Source organism: Panthera onca, chromosome D2 (genome assembly GCF_046562875.1).
Source record: "Panthera onca isolate mPanOnc1 chromosome D2, mPanOnc1 haplotype 2, whole genome shotgun sequence".
Classification (NCBI taxonomy): domain Eukaryota; kingdom Metazoa; phylum Chordata; class Mammalia; order Carnivora; family Felidae; genus Panthera; species Panthera onca.
In genome coordinates this window covers 27,762,726-27,785,518 of record NC_138349.1, presented here as the reverse complement: position 1 = coordinate 27,785,518, position 22,793 = coordinate 27,762,726, and the positions used below count along the sequence as shown (strand labels likewise).

General features: G+C 52.0%; 1 protein-coding gene across 6 annotated transcripts in view; it reads right to left on the bottom strand.

The window, feature by feature from the left end:
* FBXW4 (F-box and WD repeat domain containing 4) overlaps positions 1-22,793 on the bottom strand; it is an 80,872-nt gene that overhangs the window by 995 nt on the left and 57,084 nt on the right. For 2 of the 6 annotated variants that reach the window (XM_060641689.3, XM_060641694.3), the window contains exons 6-7: positions 11,427-11,492; positions 401-541 (exon numbers count right to left, since the gene is read on the bottom strand). In XM_060641689.3, coding sequence (XP_060497672.3) covers positions 401-541; positions 11,427-11,492 — 207 coding nt within the window. Of the gene's footprint in view, positions 1-400; positions 542-2,094; positions 2,204-11,425; positions 11,493-22,793 lie in introns of those variants that run through there. The other 4 variants (XM_060641692.3, XM_060641693.3, XM_078434752.2 and 1 more) reach the window with 3 other exon arrangements.

Sequence of the window (22,793 nt, the reverse complement as noted above, 5' to 3'; positions counted from 1 at the left end):
GCAGTCAGAGGGAAGCATAGGGGTGCCCTCTACCCCCAGTTCCCCAAGGGTCTTAGAAATCCATTCTGGCTGGGAGACAGAAGCTGAATCAGCAAACTCTTTTGAAAAATAGACTTAATGGGGGAAAGCCTCCTCTGTATAGGTCCCCAGGCCAGATCATGCCCTCATCATCCCAGGACTTAGGCAGCAGGTAACTAAGGCAGGGAGAACGCTGATGACTCCCAGGCTCTTAATCATGGCCTGTAGGTTAGGGTCTCCCAGGCCAGGGCTGCCAAGCTAGGAGTCTCAGCTTGATCTGACCTTGCTGGCTGCTCCTACTGGCCTCCACCTGTCCCTTCTCCTGGGGGCTCACCCAGAGGGAGGGCCGGGACCGCGTCCCACCTCCTGCCTAGACACTCACCGGACGCTGGCTCGGAGGTCCCAGTAGCGAACGTAGGTGTCATAGCCACAGGACAGAAGTGTGGAAGGGGACTCATACATGACATCCAACACCCCAGCTCCTGGGGGGAAGTCACTGCCCAGGTGCATCATGAGCTGCCCACTGGGGAGAGAGCGGAGGGTAGAGGATGAGCGGCCGTCCCCTCCCCTCAGCCCCCACATCTGCTTTTAACCCAGTGGCATCAGTCCCTGAGGAAATGCAGCTCTCCCTCCTGAGCTAAAATCAGGCTCCCTTAGGAAAGGGCCCAGGGAGGAAATGCCTGGGGTGCCCACTGTCACCCCAGTCCCAGTGCCTGCCCCTCCCCCAGCTAAAGGCCTCAGCCGGGCAGCCCCTGATCACACCTGCTCGCTGCCTGGCTGCCGCTCCTCAGGAGGAAGAATGGGCCTGGCTGAGGGGCCGGCCCCCCTTCCGTGCACACACACACTCGGTTACTTTATACTTCTTGATCCTGCAGGTCAGGCGGTTCTGAGCTGCCTGAGTCCAATGCCTTAATTCCCGCCTGTAATCTGGGGCTCAAACCTCATTGGGGATAAAGACCACACAAAGGGAGAAGGGGAGTCCCAGGAGATGTTAAAACAAGTAAACACCTTTGTGTCTGGGGAGAGAAATCGCTGAGAAAGCAGCTTAGCGGGCTGGTCCCTGGTGTTCCTGGCCCGGCTGGCCCCCAGCCCGCGGCTAGCACGCCTGTGTGATCACAGCCCCCAGCCTGCTGGGCTCCAGCATGCTCCCCCACCCTCGCCCCTCCCGGTGGCCGAGAGCAGATTACCGAGAAGAACAATTTCTTTGTGACTGTGTAATTCCCTCCGTGACCGCGGCAGTGGGCAGACCCCTCGCCCTGATGCCAGACCCCTAGCAACCATGTAGGGGGGCCTTCTGGCCCTAGCAACCACCCCTCAACATCAAGTGCACCCGCTAATCCCTGTGGCTAGGGAACGGGTAGAAGCAGTGAGTTTCTGCCGAACGACCCAAGGGAATGAAGAAGAGGGGCACCCTCCAGGCCCTATCCCTCAGTTTCACCCAAGAGATGCTAGGCTCCCTTGCATGCATGACAAGAGAAACAAGGCCCTGAGCACTTCCCAGGGACACCCAGGTAAGAGGCCCTGGGGGGGAGGGGGGGGAGGGAGGACGTCGTGGTCTCACAAGCAGTGTTCACCAAAGGGCTGAGGCAGACGCTGTCAGCCATGTGTGTGAAAGCGGACTTCAGCTCCAGGCCTCTCGGCTCACACGGACTCTGACCCTCAACCTCCCTTCTCCTCAGTGGAGCCACCATCTTCCCTAGAGACTGAACGAATAAAGGAGGAGGCTGGGGGTTCCTTTTTGCCCGGTTTGCCTTGCCCCTTGAGCCCTGGGCAGCGAGGGGACCTCCAGCAAAGGGCACTGTGGCAGTCAGAACCCTTGCCCCCAGCCTCCTCAGGGAGGTCTTCCTCTTACGGTCTGGACTACATCAGCCTCTGTGTTGGGGAACCCTGAGAGGGATCAGGCAGAAAGCCACTGCGCAAAGATCCCAGTCTCGTATGGATCACTGACCTTGGCTCCCAGGAAGGGCCTGCCTTCCCAGATGGGCCACCAGCTAGGATTCACCCACCCTGGGCAGGCCAGAGCCCTCCCACCCCTGCACCTCTCTTTTGAAGGTACTTCTGGACATTTGTACACACCGGGTGGGGGCTGTTTTGCTCCACAGGTCTCCCTCCTTCCAGATTTGGGGGCCCTGCCCCTTCCATTAGTGAGGCCTTCAGGAATGACTGAGGAGCTCTCCCCTTTAATCTGTAGAAGTAATTTCATGTTTGTTTGAAACAGAAGATGAAAGGCAGTGGGGGTTGGGGGCCTGAAGCCCAGCGTGGCTCTGCCTGCCTACCCCTGGTCCCAGGGTGTAGAAGGAAAGAAAGGTGGGCAGCCATGGGCCGGGCAGGGTCAGCAGGATCAGGACCAGAAACATCAGGGCAATCAATACCCAGTTCAGATTGCCACCCTGGGCCCCCTGCCCCAGCATTCAAGCCACCACTGGAAAGCATCATGCCGGTGTCTGCAGTAAACACAGAACCCTGCTTTCTCGAGGAGACGCCAGGGCCAGAGTGAGCACCAACCCCTGGAGGCCAGGACAAGTCCCGAAAGCCCCTAGTCGGCCAGCCCAGCCTGGCCAGGGACGGAGGAGTTTCTTTCTGCTGCTGCGCTGTTCTCCGATTCTCTGAAATGGCCACACACACTTTAAATGGCCCAATAAAAAGATACAATTTCTTTTGCCTCTGGGCCTGGGACCCTCAAGACTCTGTTGTGCAGTGCCCGTGAGGTTAAGTTCAGAGCATAAACTGACACACCAGGCTCTGGGAAATGGCCCGTCTCTTCAAATAGCAGCCCAGCAGTGCCATAGGAGCCCTGCTGGGGCTTTGATTCGGGAAAACAAACAGAAATGGCACCGTGGGCCCTTCGTGGCCCCCACCCTAAGACCAATTTAACTAGAAAACTCTAGCTCAACAGCGCCTGTGAAGGGAGCAAGATCAGCCTGACAATAGCCCCAAACTTCGGGGGAAAGGGGGACAAAACAAGCTGTCTCCTCAGCCCCTCCTCTTGGGCTCCTTTTCTTACTGCAAGTGTGTTCTTGTAAAAAACGATTAGATTGCAATTTGTATAACATGGTGACCCCCAAATTCAGACGTTTCACCCCTTTTCTCTGGAAAGAATGTCAAGAATGCTTCTCGGCCTCTCACGGTGGGGGGCGGGAGGGGGGTGCAGAGCCTTGGCTATCACACAACTTGTGTGGGAACAGGACTGCCCCTCAGAGCCCTGGGCCAAGACAGGAGCAAGGGCCGGCTCTGTCACTCCAGAGGGCCAGACAAAAAGTCCATTCCCTTCCAACTCCTGCGCACAAAGCCTGGGCCTCCAGGAGCCGCTGGGGTGGGGGGCTCCACACCCCAGCCTCCCCCGAGCCCGACTCCAACAATTCTCTCTCCACCCAGGGAAAGATAAAGACAGATGGGGCCACCCCTGTGAGCCTAAGAAGGAGGGCAGGCCTGGGGCCGACAGCAGGAAGGAGACATGGCCCTGAGGCCAGGCTGTGTGCAGCATTCCCTGGGAGCCCCCCGAGTACCTGGGCAGAAGGAGCAAGCAGAGGGTGGCCTCATCCCAGGGACCCTTGAAGGGGGTGATCAGGTGAGGAAACCAGGGCTCCCTGGCCCAACCCACCATGCTGCACTGCGATTCTGTCTAGAGGGAAGAAGGGGCCTAGGGAGGAGCTTCCTGACAGAAGGAAATTTAGTAAGACCCTGACCCCTCCACCATCTTTGTAGGGACAGCTCACTGGAGGTAGATGCTGACCCTGAAGGCCCTGATGTCCCAGCAGGGAGAGGCACCCCCCCACCCCCTTAGTCTGGGCCCTGCTGAGCCGGAGTCCTCTCATCCCATCCTCCACCTGCCTCCCTCCCTGCCTGTGCTCCCAACACAAGCCGCAGCCCACAGAGAGCCCTGTGCTAAAGGGCCCTGAGATATGAGAAGCTGTATCCATCCACCTCCCAGCCTGCACCTAAGAATGCCTGTGACCCCCCACACCATTTTACAGCCACCGTTAACACACTGGGTACCTGGGGATGCTCCCTGGAGATCCTGGGGGTTCTCGTTCCTACATCTGTCCTGGGTATGCGGCCCCAAAAATGCAACAGTGGCTTTCAGAGGAGGGAAAGGATGGGAGAGTGACAGTCCACCTTCCCACATCTCGGCTCCCATGGAGACAGAGGGCCTGAAGGTATAAGCTTGGCTGAACACGGTCACTCAGAACGGGAGGCTTTCCTCCTTCCCACCCTCCCCTCTCTCTTCCTTTCTTTGAGCAACAACCATTTAATGAGCTCCTTCTGTATACAAGGCATTGTGCCAAGCAGGAACTACGGGGACATGTCAGAACCAACTTTGAAGGAACGATCCCTGTTCTCAAGGAGTTTTCCACCCAGTGAAGGAGGGAGTCTGTCATGTATCCAGCTATCAGTATGAGGGGTGACTGAGTTCCAGAGGAGAAATGAAAGTTTTATAAAAGGACAGATAAGAGAACATTTCAGCCTGTTGTATGGAGTGATTCCTCAGTGAGTGACAGGAGCAGCAGGAGGGCCGAGGCAAAGGGCCAGCGTAGAGCTGGGGCACCCGGCCTGTGTTTTCACCCGGCAGGCACTCCGATTTGCCCAGGATCTGGCTTCCAGACCATGGTGGCCTTCGGGTGCGTACTGCTCAGCTGGTCTGAGCTCCGGGAGGGGCAGGGAGGCGCTGTCCTCGTCCAGCACTCAGGTGGGGAGGGCGGGAATCGAGGAGGCACATAGGTCCCAAATGTAACCACAGGGTGGCAGAGACCAGGAGAAGCCCACGGATGCTTCGCCTGCCTCGGCCCCATCAGGTGAGAGGGAAGGGCCCTGCCCGAGCACACAGCCGCTCGCGTGCATGTGTGTGCGCGTGCACAGCCCCCGGCGCCCGCCCGCGCACACGTGTTCAGACACAATGGCTCAAAGGCCAGGCAGCCGGGCAGCCCACTTTGTACTGCTAACAAGGGGACCGTAATTACAGGAAGGGGCAGCCGGGCAGATAAAAGGATACAAAATTTCAACATCTGTTGCCATAAAGGGATAAGGAGAAGTGAAACGCAAAGTATCAGTTTGGTGTCAGCAGGCAGAGAGCCAATTTCAAAGAGTTCAGGGGGACAGAGGGGACAAGAAAGAAAAAGGAAAGGGGGGAGAAAGAAAAGAAAGAGAAAGAAATTACAGGGTTCCTTAAAGAGGTAAAGAAAAAAGAAAATGAAAAAATCTGTCAGTAATACTTTCAAAGGAGAAGGCAGGTACTTTAAAGAGGGCAGTTCCCGTAATCACCCTGACTGAGGGCCACCTATCCCCCCCCCCCCACCCCCCCCGGGGTGGAGGTGGAGGCAGGGGCAGAGACAAAGCCACACCTGGGCCAGATGGGCACTACTGGTGCCCTCAGAGTGGCCCAGTCTGTGCTCAGGACACCGGTGCCTTCTGCAGACGGCTAGAAAGGGCTGCAGCCAGGCCCCCCTCCCCATTCTAAATGCCACTAGATGCTCTGATGCACATCTCCTGTGCTCAGCCTGGGGTCCCAAGAGAAGTTCCTGGCACATGGTGACCGACAGGGCGGCCCTAGGAGCACTTGAAGGGTTACCAACTCCAGCCACAGGAGCTAGGATCAGGGAGGTCTTTGCGGCAGAGGTGCTGTTTACACGGAAGAGTAGGCAGGACAGAGAGGGGGTAGGTAATCCGGGCACGATGGCAGCCAGAGCAAAGGCTCAAGGGGAAGATAGAGGGCCCCTGTCAGAATGTGTGAGAAGCCTACCTGCCCTACCTTTGGTGAGAGAGAGGATGTTCGGGGGTTTAGGATAGAAACGGAGGAGGAACGGGGAACCAGGGAGGACCCTGGCCAGAAGGAGAGATAAGGGATGTGCGCAGGGGCACACGCATGATCACACGCATACAGGGCAGCACAGAGCCTCGCTGAGGACTCGAACCCTCAACACCCTAGGTGTAGCCAGGTCCAGAGCCCACCCCTCGCCCCTTCCCTGCCCGGTGGTCCTGAGGCTGGCTCAGGGCTATGGCTGGACCCACTAGGATATGTCCAGGTCTGGGATCACGGGCCTCTCCATCCTGGTGCTAGACCCAGCTCAGATGCCCTTGGCAGAAACATACAGCCCATAGCAAGAACAAGCCTAGGGAGGAGGGGTGTATAAGATGTCAGGTCAGGCAGACCTCCCAGGCCTCTCGGCAGCTGTGAGGTACGCCCCGCACAGACAACACCTTCCCCGGGACCTGGCCGAGGTTTCTGCTCAAATGCACGCAAAGAGTACCAGGCTCAGAAACAGGACGGCTTTGGCCTAGTACCTCAGGCCTTGATGGGATCACAGGGCCTAGCGAAGGTTACTTCAGGGATTGGCTGTTGACACTATCTGTCAAGATGGAGCCCCTGGAGCCGGCACCTGGGCCCAAAGACCACCTACCCTTGGAAGCAGGAACACTCTGGCACCTCCAAGTTGGGTCAAGAACTCCATCTTTCTCTCTGCCTGGTTTAGACAGGTTAGAAATTCCCTGTCCTTGGGCCCAGCCCACGGTTCCCAACTCCAGGAGAAAGAAAGGCAAAGAAGAAAGGAGAGGGACGGTCAAGCTCCTTGCCGTCTAGACGATGGCTGTATGCCATGGCTGCCCTCGAGCCCGTGTGCTCCAGCCCGCACCTCCCCCTCCCTAACTCATAGGGAGAACAGAGTCCAGAGGGGTCTTGATGAAAGGAAGGGCTGAGGGAGCCCGGGTAACTCTGAAGGGGTCCCCAGGCACTGTGGGAAGTAGCCTAAGCTCCCGGATAGCGGGGACCTGAGAGGCAGCAGGAAGCAGACGTGCGGAGCAGGGCGCCTCCACCTCCCAGCTGTGTCCCAGCCCCCGCCATCATCCTGAGGGCGGCCCCAGAGGGGGGATGCTCGGAGCACTCCTTCCCCCGCCCAAGTCACGGCACACACATAAAAGAGAAAATCCCGGTGCTCCTCAGGTTTCAGTGGTGACAGGTTAAAAGCAAAGAATCCCCCCAGCCCCGCACAGCGCCCCGCCACCTAGTCCTGAGGGCCGTGCTGCCCCACCTTCCAGATTGGCCTGTCAGTCAGGCTTTGGCGTTATTGAAAGATCAAACTCTGTCCTGCCTGTTCATTACCTTAATCCTATTTTCTACATGGCTTTATTATCTGCTTGGGCTTCTCTGGGAAAGACAGCTACAGACAGTTACCCTGTCCATCCACTTCCTCCCACCAAAAGCAGATGCCTCCACCGGGGCATCTCTCCTCCGAGCCCCGCACCACTCAGTCCTCCGGGCTCCCCTGGGAACTAGAGGGCTATGGAAACGCGGCCGGCTCCTCTCAGTGGCGAGGAGGGGCGTCTGCGCGCCAGTGAGGAGGCAAAGCCACATGGTGCCCAGGGCGGCCCTGCCACAGGCTGTCCAGGGGATGCAGTGGCGGCTTCTCATCTGGCTCCGGTCAGAATCCCGGCCGCAGCTGTCCTGTGCCTGTGATCACTCGGGTTCTTCCCGGGTTCTGTAAAGACCCAGTGTTTGGGGTTAGTGACGACTAACCCCGTAAGAGAGGGCCGTTCAAGGAGTTGGTGACTTAGAACTACATCCCGGCCATAAATCTGTGCCCAGGAGTAGCCCCACCAAGGAAACCCCAGGCAGAAGAGGCCCTTGAAGGTTATTCGGCTTTTGACACAAAGCCGGGCCACGGTGGTGCGCCCACCCCACCCCCGGCCCGTTCGCCACCCCGAGCGCAGGCCAGTGAGGTCGCCAGGCACGAGGTCCGGCTACAGGACGAAAACGGACTTTTCGGCAGAAACACCTATCTTGTGACCTGCAGCCTTACTTCCTGTCATGGGCCTTCTCTAGGCCATGAGGTCAGCAGGACCACTCCGCCCCCAGTGGTCACAAGGCCACAGGTATTTGGAGAATTAAAAAGCTGAGTGTCTATACACTCTAAGGTACTACTATGGAAGGCAGCCGCAGGGGAGGAAAAAGAAAGGGAGGGGGACAGGCACTGTATGGGCTCTTGTATAAAACAATTGGTTTCATACTAGTTCTGTTAAGTACAGATAATTAAATCTCATTTACAGATGTGGAAACCGAGGCCCAGAGTGCCCCCCACCCATATCACAGAGCTAAGAAGCGGCAGTTAGTTCGAGAACCCAAGTCTGTCTGACCACACAGCCTGTGTGCCCTCCGTAGCTCCTCACAGCCTCCCATCACACACCAGAGGAGGGGTTCCTTGGCCTCAGCCCCACGCAGAAGCAAGAAGTTTGCCGGTGGCAGGAGTTTGGCAGGGGAGTCACGGGAACGACATTCACAGACTGCGGGCGCTCCAACGTCCCAGAGGCTGCAGGACAAAGGATCCCTTGGAAGTTTTAGCTGAGCTGTGCCGACAACAGTATGATGTGACCATCAGCTACACTAACAAAAGCAAAAGATCTAGAATAAGGAGGGGATAGCACCTGCCACTCATCATCTCACACCCGGCACGTTCAGTACTCAGTTACGAACATCCCATTTCAAGAGGGATCCAACCAGATAAATGCAAGAAACTTTCAGGTGAGAATGATCCTAAAACGAGTGTGAGACCCACACAGTAGGGTCACCCTCCCAGCTATTCCTCACTTACTTTCTTGCTGACCCAAATCTGATTCTGTGCCCACCGCTCCCATCCTCCTTGCCACTATGCACGTGGGGGAAGCTGGGCTCTTCCCCAGACCCAGGTCGATCCTGACTGGTCATTCCATTTCCCTTGCCACGGTTTGGTTCAGGGTGAGTAACGGAATACACTTTTGGCTCACTCAAGATGAGGAGTCTGCTTGGGGGCTCCTATAAAAGGACTCCCCATCTTAAAAAGAGACCCAGGCAGGGACAAGTCCTCTTCCTTCCTTTTTCCCCTCTGGGTATTTTGCCTTATGAGCAGGTAGAGCTTTTGTGAACAAGCCTGAGGATAAGGGCAAAACCCACGTTGACAGAGGGGGCAAAGCGGAAAGCTGAGAAGATGGGCCCTCAACCTCTCGGTGAGCTACTGCATCCGTCAATCCTGGAACCAGCGAAGCTTCCAGCTCCTGGGGACTCCTTGTCACTTACGATAATAATAATCTCTTTATTGTTGGAGCCACTTTGAAGTAGGCCCTCAATACTTCCAGCCAAAAGCACCCTAACTGATGTACCATGTGTATAAGCAACAGTAGAAGGGCCTCAGACTTTCGGCCTGATAAAGAGAAGACACTGGAGAAACAGGACCAAAGTTTTCAGATATTTAAAGCCCTGTCTTCGGAGGCAAGGTTCAACTTGCTTCTTGCCTAGAATCATAGCCCCTGGAAGCAGGTCAACTCTCGATGAAGGACAGGTGTGATAACTCTCAGGGCTCTCCAAAGATGTAATGTGGTGTCTGGGAGAGTTGCGAGTTTCCTATCCCTGTGGTTGGATGACCGTTAAGAGAATGTTGTAGAAAAAACCATATTTAACTAAAACAGCTCACGTGTTAAAAAAGAAAAAATCTTTTGGAAAGACTGACAATACGATGGATTTTTCAGGGGGCAAAAAGATGGGTACCACTTTCCTGGGGATACAGAGAGGAAAGGAGACACGCTAGAGTCACTGAGGCAGGAGACAGACAAGAACAGAACATCCTCGCTGCTGCTGTAGATCATGGTGCTGAACCAGAGCACGGGACCTGGGGCCAGGTGCGGACGGTCTTAGACTTGACCCCACAGGCACCATTGACAAAAAAAATTTGGACGCCATCAAAATGTAAAACTTTGGTCTTTTATCCTGCTAAGAGGATAAAAAGACAAGCTCCAGACTTAAAGATAGAGGCAAACCACATATCTGACAAAGGATTCATTTCTAGAATATATAAAGAACTCCCCAAACTCACCAGTGAAAATGCAAACTGTTCAATTAGAAAATCGCCAAAAGACATGAGCAGAGATTCCACCAAAGAGAACATACAGAAGGCAAATACACACACGAAAAGATGTCATTGGCTATTACGGAAATTCAAATTAAAGCCACGAGATACCACACCTCTTAGAATAGCTAAGACAAGAAAGAGCGGCAATTCCAAATGCGTCAAGGATGGGAAGAAACTACATCTCTCATACCCTGGAGTTGGATTATAAAATGGTAAAGATATTCACAATAGTTTGACAGGTAAAAAAATTAAACACACACTTACCAAATGACCTGGCACTTGGACTCTGGGGCATTTATCCCAGAGAAATGAAAACATGCGTCCACACAAAAGATTATATGCAAATGTTCACGAGAGCTTAATTTGCAATAGTCAAAAAATTGAACATAACCCAAATGTCCTTCAGTGGGTGAATGCTGTTCAGTGGGAGAGAACTTTGGGGCGTCCACACCAGGGAATACTACTGAGCAATAAAAAGGAAGGCGCCATTGATACACAGGACGAGGGCTATGGCTCTCATGAGAGCTATGCTGGGTTAACGGGGGTGGGGACCAAATCACAAAAGGTATTCCACTTATATAACACCTCCAAGCTGCCAGAAGTAAAGAGGTGGAAAACATGTAAGTGGCTGCGAGAGGTGAGAGACGAGGGAGTTTAAGAGGGCAGGGGAGGAAGATGGTGTGGCTGTACGTGGGCAAGTGAGGAATCCGCCAGTTCTGTATCCTAACTGTTGTAGTAGTTACGTGAATCTACACATGGGATAAAATTGCAAAGAACCACACACACACACACACACACACACACACAGAAATGAGTGCGATCTGAATAAAGGTCTGTGGATTATACCAATGTCAATTTCCTGGTTCTGATATATAATATAATATAATATAATATAATATAATATAATATAGAAATTACTTATAAATAATTGATATCAAATTTATATTTATTATATTATCTAACGTAACACAGGTACCTTGCTGTCCTATTTTTGGAACTTCCTATGAATCTCTAATTATTTCAAAATAAAAAGCTTAAAAAAATCCAACAGAATGGTAGACAATCTGATGGGAACGTGTCAAGCTTACCAAGGCAGAGAGTTGTGAATAAAACCTGGACGTATTTTAACTGTTCTGTGTAATTCTTTTTATGGCTCTGTAGGCCGCTTCCCAAAGTTCTTTATTTTAGAAAAATCATCTCCAAGGATAGATGGGATTTTATGTAGCCACATAATCGGGCACTCCTCAGAGAAAAAGTATCGTAAATCCAAATTGTTGTTACCCTGATTTCGAAGTGAAATTACTGACCTATTATAAATTACTTCCAACGGTCTCCTCAGGCTAACTCTAACGACGCCAGGAGAGAGCACGCACCTTGCAGGCTGCCAGTGAGTCGGGCCGCTGGGTTCTTCCCAGCCTCCCCCTGGACCATTCGGTGGCCCACTGGAACCCGGGCTGGCCCAGCCAGCTCTCTGCTTTGCCTCCCTGGCTGCTCTAGCCGCACCCCTTAGGAAGCCGTGGTGGCTCAGGAATCTCTTACCTGTTGAGGTCCCAGATTCTTAGGGGTGAGAAGTGCCCACAACAGGCCGTCCCTGTCACAAAAGAGCTGCCAAACAAAAGGAGAGTGGAGTCAGGGCTGGCTTGTCAGAGCCTGTGGCAGAAGGGGGGGTCATGGAGGTGAGACAGGATGAGAGAAATGGCTGCGGGGCCATCGGAGAGGCCGAGGCCGCAGGGAGACGACAGCAAGAGCGCTGAGGGCTACGACCTCCCAGGGGCCCCCAGGTTTCAGGACGGCTGAGCTCGCCACTCAGAAGGGTCTCGTGGTCTCTGCCCACCAGGAAAGCACTTCTCCAGACGTGCAGCCCTCAGGTCAAGACAGAGCACGCTTGCCGGGCTGCAGAAATGGTCTCCTGGGAACAGGCTGCCGGGTGCCGGAAGGGGATGCCCTGGTCAGAGGTAAGGGCGGTGGGGGGCACGACTGACAGTTTTAAGAGCTGGGGGCACCTGTAATGTGCAAGCGCAGGGCGGGTACGATGGCACCACACTGACCAGAGGGAACCATCAAAAGCGAGTTACACATGAGAAGACGAGATGGGTAACGTGCTGGGATGTGAGGGTGCAGACAGAGTGGAGGCCCGGGCTGCTGGGGCTGCCGTGGAGTGGGACGGCGGGCAGGCAGGCAGTTTAGAGGACAAGGACACACCCCATTTCCCCAGAGGATCTCTTAAACCCCTAGAAAGTTCAACACGTGCCATCTGCAGAGTTTCATTTTAGGTGGAGGCCCAAGGCTGGCGGGCAGGTTCCGCACGGTGAGCCAGGCCGGCCAGAGCACCGGGACTGGAACTGGGACCTACGTGCCAGACCCCACCTTTGTGGGGGACTTGCTGGTGGGGGTGAGGGAGGAAAGCCCGCAGGAAGCCTGGCTAAAAAAACCTAACCATGAGCAAGAGAGTCAAAAAAGACTGTGTCACTCGGGAGCCCTGGGGCAGGGAAGGGCAGGTCCCTACATGTCTGGAGCTGGGGGGTGGGGGGAGCAGACAGATTAATGACACCTTAGCAGTGTGGGGCAGCAGCCCATCCTCCCTGGGCCTGCCCAGCACCTGTGGCTCTCTCGTCCCAAGCGGGTCAATGGGGGGACAGATTTCTGTAGAGAGGGCTCTGAAGAAGCCAGGGGCTTTGGCTGCGGGAGGCAGCCTGCCGGTCACCGATGGGGGAGAGGTCGGGGCAGGCATCGGCCGACCCACCGATTTACAATAAAAATGGCAGGGCAGGTGTCTGCTTTTTGACTCCAGGCTGATTAAAAAGGCCACACGAGCCACCCTGGGGCTTCCATGCCTCAAGCCAAGAGTTTCTTAGGGACATGCTCCATCATCCCAGCCTCCTCTCGACCCACTAGAGTGCCAGCAACCGCTCACCCGGAATGGTGTGCCAAAACAGCCACTCCATCATGCCCCAAGTGACTCCCAGCCTGGAAAGCGGCCACTGGACACTGAAGCCCCAAGCTACAAAGCCAGGAGGTGCTGTCCTCACCTCCCTCCCCTCAACATTTTTCTCTCGAGGGTAATCCATTAATAACTGGTAAAGCCAATTACCTTGGGTTGGAAACATAATAGCCACTTGGAAAGCATTCAAGCAGGCAATTGGGCTCTTCAGACTTTCGAGGAGCGCGGGCCAGGTGAGGCGCACCAGCACGGACACAGACATCTCTCAAGGAGGCCTCGGATGGGCCACAGGTGTGACTCAGTGAGCAAGTCAGTCGAGAGGGAGGGAGATGGGAGGAAGCATCTGGAGCACCTCCCAGAAGGCTGGGGCGGGGCTGCCAACACCTGCTCCAGGGACTCCCGTCCTCCATTCCTGCCCCGCTGTCACCAGCCGGGTCTATCTCCCACCAGGAGGACTGCCTCTCACCTTCGTACCCCACGAAGGCCTTTCATGATTGTCTGGACACGACGCCCAGAAACGTTTCTTTCCAAAAGCTGCCCCCTTCCCTTGCCCAACTATGCAGTGCAGGGAGGAGGAGGGGGAAGGAGAGAGACCCCCCCCCAGCACGTACGAGGACCTAAGAGAATAATCAAATTGAACACTCAGTACGGACCCTGTAAGCAACGGTCAAGCAGCTTTGGAGCCAGGTCCTGCTGGGCACACACACCAGGACGCACACCCCGACCGTGGGGACTGCCAGGACTCGGGGTGAAGCTGGCTGCGGGCACAGCACCGCACACCTCGCACTGTTCCTCCCTATACGTGGCCACACTTGCTCCCCACCTCACCCCTCAGCTCCCGTGGACTTCAGAAAGCAGAGGGCAAGAGCCACAGACCAGCCACGTTCAAGGTCAGAAGATTAAAAGGCGTGCCCGAATGCAGGACACACCTGGTGCAGGGGTGGGAGGAGATGGAACTCACTGTCCCGGGACACCCAAAGGATGCCTCACGTGACACAGCAAGTTCCCAATAGAAGCGATTATTCCCACTGCACAGAAAGGGAAATGAAGTGACGGCCAAACTTCTACGAGTTTTCAGGAACTCCTTCGGCATACTCGCCCGCTTCCTGGGAGCCCCACCAGAAAAGGTGCTCCAAATGGAGGCCGGTGGGGTGGGGGATGTGCACCCCAGGAGGCCTCCCGCCCCCACGAGCTCAGCCTCCACCACGCCGTCTCGCCCACACGTAGTGCCATCCCGCGCCACGCGTGCCAGCCCGCCGTCGTCCTGCACCAGATCTCCCCATGCCCTCCCTGTGCCGGGCCCTGTGCCACGCGGGCCAAAGGTTCTCCTGGAATGCTGGGAGATGCCCTCGGCGAACACGGGTACCACCCCGCCAGGGGCCCCTCCGAAGCGATGACTCAGAGTCTGACCCATTAAAAGGTCTTTGCTACAACCTCCGCTTAGAGTCTGCGGTCACTGAAAAAGCCAGCTCTCCCCAGAAAGAAAAGAAAATGCAAATGGCTTTCGCCCTCACTCCCTCTCTTTCTCGGGGGTATCCTAGGGACGGGGACGGCAAACCTGTGAACAGACAGAGGCAGAAGCTGCTGGCTCCTCAGGTGACATGACCACCCTTCCTCCAGGTCCCTACCACACTTGATCTTGTCCTTGGGACAAAGGGTATTTGGGGGGTTATTTCCCCATCTTCCCTTTGAGATCATGGACCATCTGGGGACTCCTGTGTCCTCTGGTGCCCAGCACAGCACCTGGCCCGAAAGAGGTACTCGGTACAAGTCTGTGGCACCGGACTGCAAGGGCCTTCCAAGCTCACAGCCAACCGGGCTGGGGAAGCTAGTCATGTGGGCTATGAAGGGGGTCCCTCTGCTTCTTAAAGAAATAATTCCCAAATCACTGGACTGAATGACACACGACACAGTCATACATCGTTGGTTGGCAGTGGAATCCCTCATAAGCACCACAACCAGATAATAGATGAGAAGTACCAACAGTACCTACAAATTAATATCAACACACACACACACACACACACACACTCTCAGCTTGAGGGTCTAAGAGGCATTCTGACTCTATAAACTCTGCTCTTTTTGGATGAGAAAGTCCTGATCAGAAGCTAGCCCTCTCCAATTTCTCATCTTGCCCCAGACCTTGTCCAGGTTCCCAACCTACCTTCCTGGCCCCCTGGTCTGAGCTCAAGCAAACCTGGCACCACAGAGATCATCATCAGGCCCAAGAAGCAGACGTGGGAGCCCCACATCAGAGAGAGATGCCAGGAGAATTAGGGGTTCTGGTGCTCAAGTTGAGGAACAGAAAATAACAAGAAAAAGATGAGAGGAGAAAGGGAGGAAGGAAAATTATTCAGGCATGAGCAGGGTGAAAAACAGACAGAGTCCTGCTGCCTCTGCCTTCATTCAGGCCCTCTTAATTACATCAGTCATTTATTGAACACTTACTATGTGCCAGGTTCTGAGGAAGGGTTTCACAAACATCATCCCATCTAATCATTGTAACTCTGCACAGGTACCACTTTCCCTATTTTACAGATGGGAAAACTGAGGCACCCTGCTCTGGCTCCCACAGGGAGAACTAGTAGGGCTGGAATTTGAACCTACCCTTGCCCAGTACGTTCTCTCCCCAGCACCTCGTACAGTGCCTGGCACACACTGAAAACTCCAACCCTTGTTGAGTGAACAAATGGACAACTGAACAAATGGCCCCACCCGGGAGAAGAAAGGAGAGTCTGAGTGGCTCTGAGGAGGCAGCACAAGTGGCGTGCTTAGCAGCTGTGCCCCGCGGCTGGCCTGGAGCCACCCAGCTGGCCCAGGCCCCAGCCGCCTCCGAGCCGGGGCTGACACACTTTGGCAAGGGAGGCCACCAGAGCTGTCACATCATTCACCAACATGCCCATCAAGTGTATTCAGTTCTCTTCAACCCGCATTGGCATTTTAATTACTGTTGGGTAAACTAATTTGTACAAATGAAGGCCGGGCTGCCTAATAGAATATGCAAGCTCTCTGACCTCTGACAGGCACTGACACGAGATACAAAGGCCGCCGAGGAAGGCTTTTTATCTGAGCCTTATTACTCTCTATTACTCCAATTAGTCAGGCTCCACTGCTCCTAATTGGAGGAAAAATTGCAATTAAATCAATTTTTGATGGGCTGCAAGTGGGCTCCCGAACCGCCCTGCTTGTGAAACACTGATATTATAGCAGCAAAGGTCACAGGCCTCATCGGCACCTGGGGGCCCCCGATTTCCCTTGGCCCCCTCCTAAAATGCCTCAAGGAAACCCCTGCCCCTCCACCGGCTTGGCCGGCAAGGGTGGAAAGGAGGGAGTCATTAGAACATGTCAGGTCTCATTGCTGCGGCCGCCATCTGCTAACCTGTGCCACTGACATCATTACGGCGGCTAAGTCCCGAAGCTTGAATGCAGTGCGAAGGTCACACAAACTCACTCGCTGAGGGGAGGACAGGAGCAGTAGTGCAGGGACAGCATGGTGAGGGAGGGACCAGTGGGGTGGGAACAGGAGGTCAACAGAAGTTGGGAAGGGGACAGACACAGGCTAGGGTAGGTGAGAGTATAAGGCAGCCAGTTCCCAAGGTCCAGCCCACAGGGCACCCCAGGCCACCCAAGGGGAAGGGAAATATATGTGTCTGGGAAGGGAAAAAAAAAAAAAGAGGCCAAGAAATCTTGTTTTCTCTCCAGCAAACATCCCACACTGCAGTTGGGGACACGTCCTCCTGAAGGCAGCCCAGAAAGCTGAGGGTCACATCGGTGATGGAGCAGGAGCCCTCTGTGGGGCCTACCATCCACGGCAGCACCTGCCCATGAAGGCTGGGGGGCGCCCAAAACTAAAGGTGTACGGTCGGGGAGGGGGAGGGAAATACAATGTTGTTCATCAAACCAAAGGATAAGGAGACCGAGGTGCCTAGCCGAAGCTTGAAGGAGTGAAGTTTAAAGCAAAGAAAAAGAAGATCCATTTCACAGAGCAACTGGCATACCGTCACCTCAAAGATATGGTGCAGACAGAAAATATAAATTCAAAAGAACTTTAGCCAGCTTCGTGGATGATTGAACCAAAATGGGTTAACAAAGAAAGGAGGCCTTCAAGGGGTCAAGACCAAAAATATGTTAAATAAATGATGGCTCATCGACTTAATGGAATATTACACAGTCATCTAAAATAATGCTCCCAAAGTACAAGCAACAGTCTTAGGATATTATTAGAAGAAAAAAAGTCGAGAACAAACAGCCTCGCACAACTATTTTTTGAAAGCCTGGAGATAGAAAAGGAAAGCGTGGAAAGAAACATACGAAGACACTGAAAGTGATTATGTCTGGGCAGTAATTAGCAATTCTTTCTTTTAAATTTGATTTTTCAGGGGTGCCTGGCTGGCTCAGTTCGTTGAGCATCAGACTCTCGGTTTTGGCTCAGGTCACGATCCCAGGGTCGTGGGATCGAGCCCCTACCACGCTGGGCTCTCTGCAAAAAAATTTTATTTTCCAATCTTCTTTAATAAGCAGGTGCCACTTTTTACAGGGAAAAACATTATTTATGCCTTGTAAGGGAAAACACAACATAACCAGACACTCCTGTCTACAGACCCATGGCCAAGAACAGGTGGACCCAACAGTGAGCCTCCTGCTAGAGCAGGTGTCAGCCACGGTGGCCCTGACACACCTCGGACTGAAGCTTTGGGACTGACCAGTAGCCCAAGGTTAGTCAGGAAGCCCAGATCAGAAGTGAGGGCCTCCCCTGGCCTCTTTATCCCAACTAGGTACTGGTGAACAGGGAGGAAGACCAACTCCTGACTCCCACAGCTGGCAGAGGCCTGGAACACCCCCCTCAGTCACGCGCACACACACACACACACACACACACACACACACACACACACACACACCCCAAACCTCTCTGAGCTCACATGCATCGGGACAGGATGGTGCCAGTGGCCACCCAGAAGGTCAGGTTCTAGACAGAGCACCCAGAGGCTGGGCTCCAGTGTTCACACTCCCACTGCCACTCTAACAAACTCCAACAAAGCAAGTTTGCCGCTGCGCCATGGAGGAGTGTGGTCCGACAGCTGGGAAATGCCTCCCATCTTTCATATTAAATTCTATTCAAAAACTTGCCACCAATGGTAAAAGCTCAGTCTGACCAAGGATGTATGATCCTGGCCCAGGTGACAGAAAAGGAACTCACTCCACTCAATAAGGAGACTTAGAAACGCCAACGATGGAAGGACAGAATTAACGACAGAGGAAAAATTAAGGATACCAAAAACAAGAACTCACTGTACAATCTGAGTTTAACAAGATGTGCTGGGGGCTGCAGGGAGAAGAGCTTCTATGCTCTACTTTCCATCTGCACGGCCTCTAAACACAAGAGCTGCCCCATCTGATCCTGAGAGGAAGAAACGGCAATGTGCTCCAGCGCAAAAGGAAAAGTCGGCTGGGTCAGACTTACTGAGAAACAAGACATAATACACCGCTGTGTGTCTGACAAGAGGCATTGGAAAAGGAGAGATCAAGATGGCCATTATTTGGAGACAATATAACTGTCTGAGAGAATCCAAAAGACGGAACTAAAAGTTATCACAACGGGGGTGCCTGGGCGGCTCAGTCGGTTACGTGTCTGACTTCGGCTCAGGTCATGATCTCACAGGTCATGAGTTCGAGCCCCGCGCCAGGCTCTGTGTTGACAGCTCAAAGCCTGGATCCTGCTTCTGATTCTGTGTCTCCCTCTCTCTCTGCACCTCCCCCACTTGCACTCCGACTCTCTCAAAAATAGACAAACATTTAAAAAAAATTTTTTTTAAGTTATCACAACGAATACTGGGGTTAGCATGCCCTGTGCAACAGGGAAATGGAGTGCGGCCTTAGGGGTCCTGGTTCTACCACCTTATTAGTATGTGATCTTGGATATTATTTTACCTCTCTAAAACCCAGTTTCTTTCTCTGTAAAATAGAAACAATTAGGGGCGCCTGGGTGGCTCAGTTGGTTAAGCGTCCAACTTCGACTCAGGTCATGATCTCACGGTTTGTGGGTTCGAGCCCCATGTCAGGCTCTGTGCTGACAGCTCAGAGCCTGGAGCCTGCTTTGGATTCTGTGTCTCCCTCTCTCTCTGCCCCTTTCCCACTCACACTCTGTTTCTATCTCTCAAAAATAAACAAAAATGTTAAAAAAATGTTGTTAAATAGAAATGATTAAGATACCTAGGCATAGACTTGTTGTAAACATTACAATGTTTACAGATGTTCGCTATTATTACATACCAGCCATCACCAACCAAAATGTAACCAGAAATCCATTCACACAAAAATTAGAAAACCGTCAAATAGCCAAGGATAAACCTAACAAAAAACACCACCAATGAAAGACAAGACAGGCCCATATGAAAAAACAAAAACAAAACAAAACTATCAAGGTTTACTAAAGGACATAGAATCGCTGAATAAAGTAGAAAGATCTACGGTGTTCCTGGACAGGAAGTGTCAAGATTATAAAACTGTTACTTCTCCCTTAATTAATCCATAAATTCACTATAGTCCCATCCAAACAAGATTTTTTAATCAATTGATTCTAAAATTCATCCGGAAGTGGAAATGTACAAGAATAACCAAGAAATATTTTTACAAGAACAATAGAAGTTTGGGGGTTTTTAAAAAGATTTTATTCTTACGTAACCTCTACACTCAATGCGGGGCTCAGACCCACAACCCTGAGATCAAGAGTCGCATGAGCCACCGACTGAGCCAGCCAGGCGCCCCCAAGAAGAAAGTTGTTCTACCAGGTATCAAACGTACTCTAAAGCTGCGATATGATGTTTGTGCTAGAACAAATAGATCAATGGATTAGAATAAAGAATCCAAAGCCATACCTATATATTCGTAAGGAATTAGAAAATCCTGAACGTGACTTTTAAAGGCAGCAGATTAAGTGTGAACCAGTCATTAAAGGGTAGAGACGCCACAGGATAGACGTTTGGAAACAATACTAAACTCGGGGCACCCGGCTGGTTCAGTTGGTGATGCGTCCAACTCTTGATTTCTGTTCGGGTCATAATCTCACAGTTCAGGAAATCGAGTCCCACATTGGGCTTCGTGCTGACAGCACAGAGCCTGCTTGGGATTCTCTCTCTCCCTCTCTCTCTCTCTACGTGTCCCCTGCTCTTGCACAGGCTTTCTCTCTCTCGAAAATAAATAAACATTAAAAATAACAACAACAAAAAAAAAACTAGAGCACTACCTCAGAGCAGACCTCAATTCCACTCGGATGAAGGAGATAAACATTTTTCAAAACTACATGAAAGACCATAGAAGTATCACAAGGAAAGGCAGGAAGATACTTTTACCATCTTGGAGCGGGAAAGACATTCTTCAGATGAAACCGTAAAGGTAAAGATGACAGAACTCCTCCCCAAACAGCCAAACGTCCACACAACAGAAGATGCTGTAAACATCAGCTGAAAGGAATTACCAAGTATTCATAACCGTCAAAATGTTTATACCCAGAACATATAAAGAAATCTTATAAATCACCAGAACAGGGAGATTAATGAGCAAAAATCTTTAAGAAATTATTTATGGAAAAAATACACATGGCCAAGAAAACATGACAAAATGTTAAACCTCCGAGTAACCAAAGAATTACGAGTTAGGCCAACGACGAACGTTGCTACATACACTTAGCACTTCCTGCCATTCACTGAGGACCGGGTACTGTTCCAAGCACATTATATGTATATATTTGTTCATTTAACCCTTAAAACATTCCTATGTGTTTGATGATAGTTTTCCAGATAAAATAATAGTAATTAAATTTTTAAAGCATCACCATCTTTCAGAATACACATCGAAATATGTATTTCTATGCTTGATGTTTGCTTCAGAAAACTAAGGAAGGGAGAGTGTGGGGAGTATTGAAGGAGCAGGAGTGGCCAAGGGTTGGAAATTATTGTACTTCTGTATATTTTGAAATTTTCCATAAGAAAAAGTGTCTTTTTGAAAAAGTTTTTTTCACCGTTACTATGAGGTAAGAACTACCAGTACCATTCCCCTTTCACAGGCGAGAAAATTAAAGAACAGAGGGGATCCATGATGCACCAAGGTCACACTACGAGCATGTGGGGGGCTCATAACTTGACCCCAGCCAGGTGGGCCCGAGTCCAGCTCATACGATAGTCACTCTTCTATAACCACTCCCCAAATGAGGTAATTTTTTACCCAACAGAGAAGCAAAAATTTTCTTTAAAAACAACAACAATATGGGGCGCCTGGGTGGCTCAGTCGGTTAAGTGGCCGACTTCGGCTCAGGTCATGATCTCGCGGTCTGTGAGTTCGAGCCCCGCGTCGGGCTCTGTGCTGTCCGCTCAGAGCCTGGAGCCTGTTTCGGATTCTGTGTCTCCCTCTCTCTCTGACCCTCCCCCGTTCATGCTCTGTCTCTCTCTGTCTCAAAAATAAATAAACGTTAAAAAAAAAAAAATTTAAAAACAACAACAACAAAAACCTCTTCTTACCTACTACAGACAAGTCTAAGAGGAAATAGGTACTTGTACCCGTCGTTCGTGGGTATCTATATACCAACACTGTCCTAACTGGAGGGCAATTTGACGGCATCTAAGAACTTTTAAATGCACTTACCCCTCAATCCAGCAAGTCTTTCTGAAGATCTTTCCTAGAAAAACCCCTAACCATGTGCACAAACAGGCAAGTACACAGGTGTTGTCTCAGGCATTGTTTATAATAACAAACCACTAGGAACCACCCAAGCGTCCGTCAATAGCAGGTTGTGCTATGGGGCACGCATATTAGTGTGAACTAGGATGCAGCCGTGAGAATGTGCTCAAGTTGTGTGTTCTCCCAGCAAAGGCCCGGTGAACCACATGGACAGAGGAAGAATTCAAGCTGTAGAACAAATGCATGATGAGCCCAAAACAAAGTAAAACTCTATGTGGGTGTGCGTGTGTCCATACACACATACATACATATACCATTAAATTATATGATCTATTTGCTTCAAATAAAAGATGCGGAGTGACACATACCAGACTTCCTATAAAAAGGAGTGGGGGGGGGGGGATGGGCTGCTGGAAACCGAAGGGGACTTTTTATTTTGTGTTTTATGTATTTTAGTGTTTGAACTTTTTACAACCGGAACATATTTCTCTATTACTTATGTAAAAACAAAACAAAAGAGAAAATGAGAAATTAAAAGGAAGATGGTAGTAAGAATATTCATTTTCAAGTTGCCTGGAAGATGGGAGGTCTATTGGTGGCACACTGAATTCTGAGCCACTCCGCATTTGCCACAAACTGCAGTCAGTGTCCCTTGGCCCCATCCCGGACCTGGCTGGCACCCTCTGACCCAGACCTTTCACCTGGAGGCCTTCGGAGCAGTTAAGGCCTGGGAACAGTTTGCCTATGAGAATTTCATAATTTCACCCCTGCTCTTATAGAACCTTTCCTCTAAACTCCTGCATCCTGACCACTCGCTCTATAAAGAAGTCAATGACAAGCTTCTGCACTCCACTGGGGGCCCATCAGAGGCCAAGGCCATGGCTGACCCCCCATCAGTGCCCTGCATGGAGTGGGTACTCAAATAACTGTTGCTGCTATGACCAGCTAAGCCTAAAGCACACAATAGATGTCCAATTTCAAAACAAATAACTTTTTCCTTTTAGGTGGCCCATTTTGGCATCAAGGTAGTGGTTAGGCCCAAGGCCTAGGCTACCAGGCTGCTAATGCCTTCTGGACATGGGTGGCCTACATGGTCTGGTGATCATGGGGGAGACTGAGGCCAGACCAGATCTGGTGTTTGTTCGGGTTTGCTGAGGAACGTGAGTGGCTGGCATTTGAAGAGGGGCATGAGGTGGGAGGACGATGAGAACCATTAGGATGAACAGGGGCTCCACAGACAGGAGAGCAGAGCTTGCCCAGAGACTGCACAGATACGCCGGACATAAACT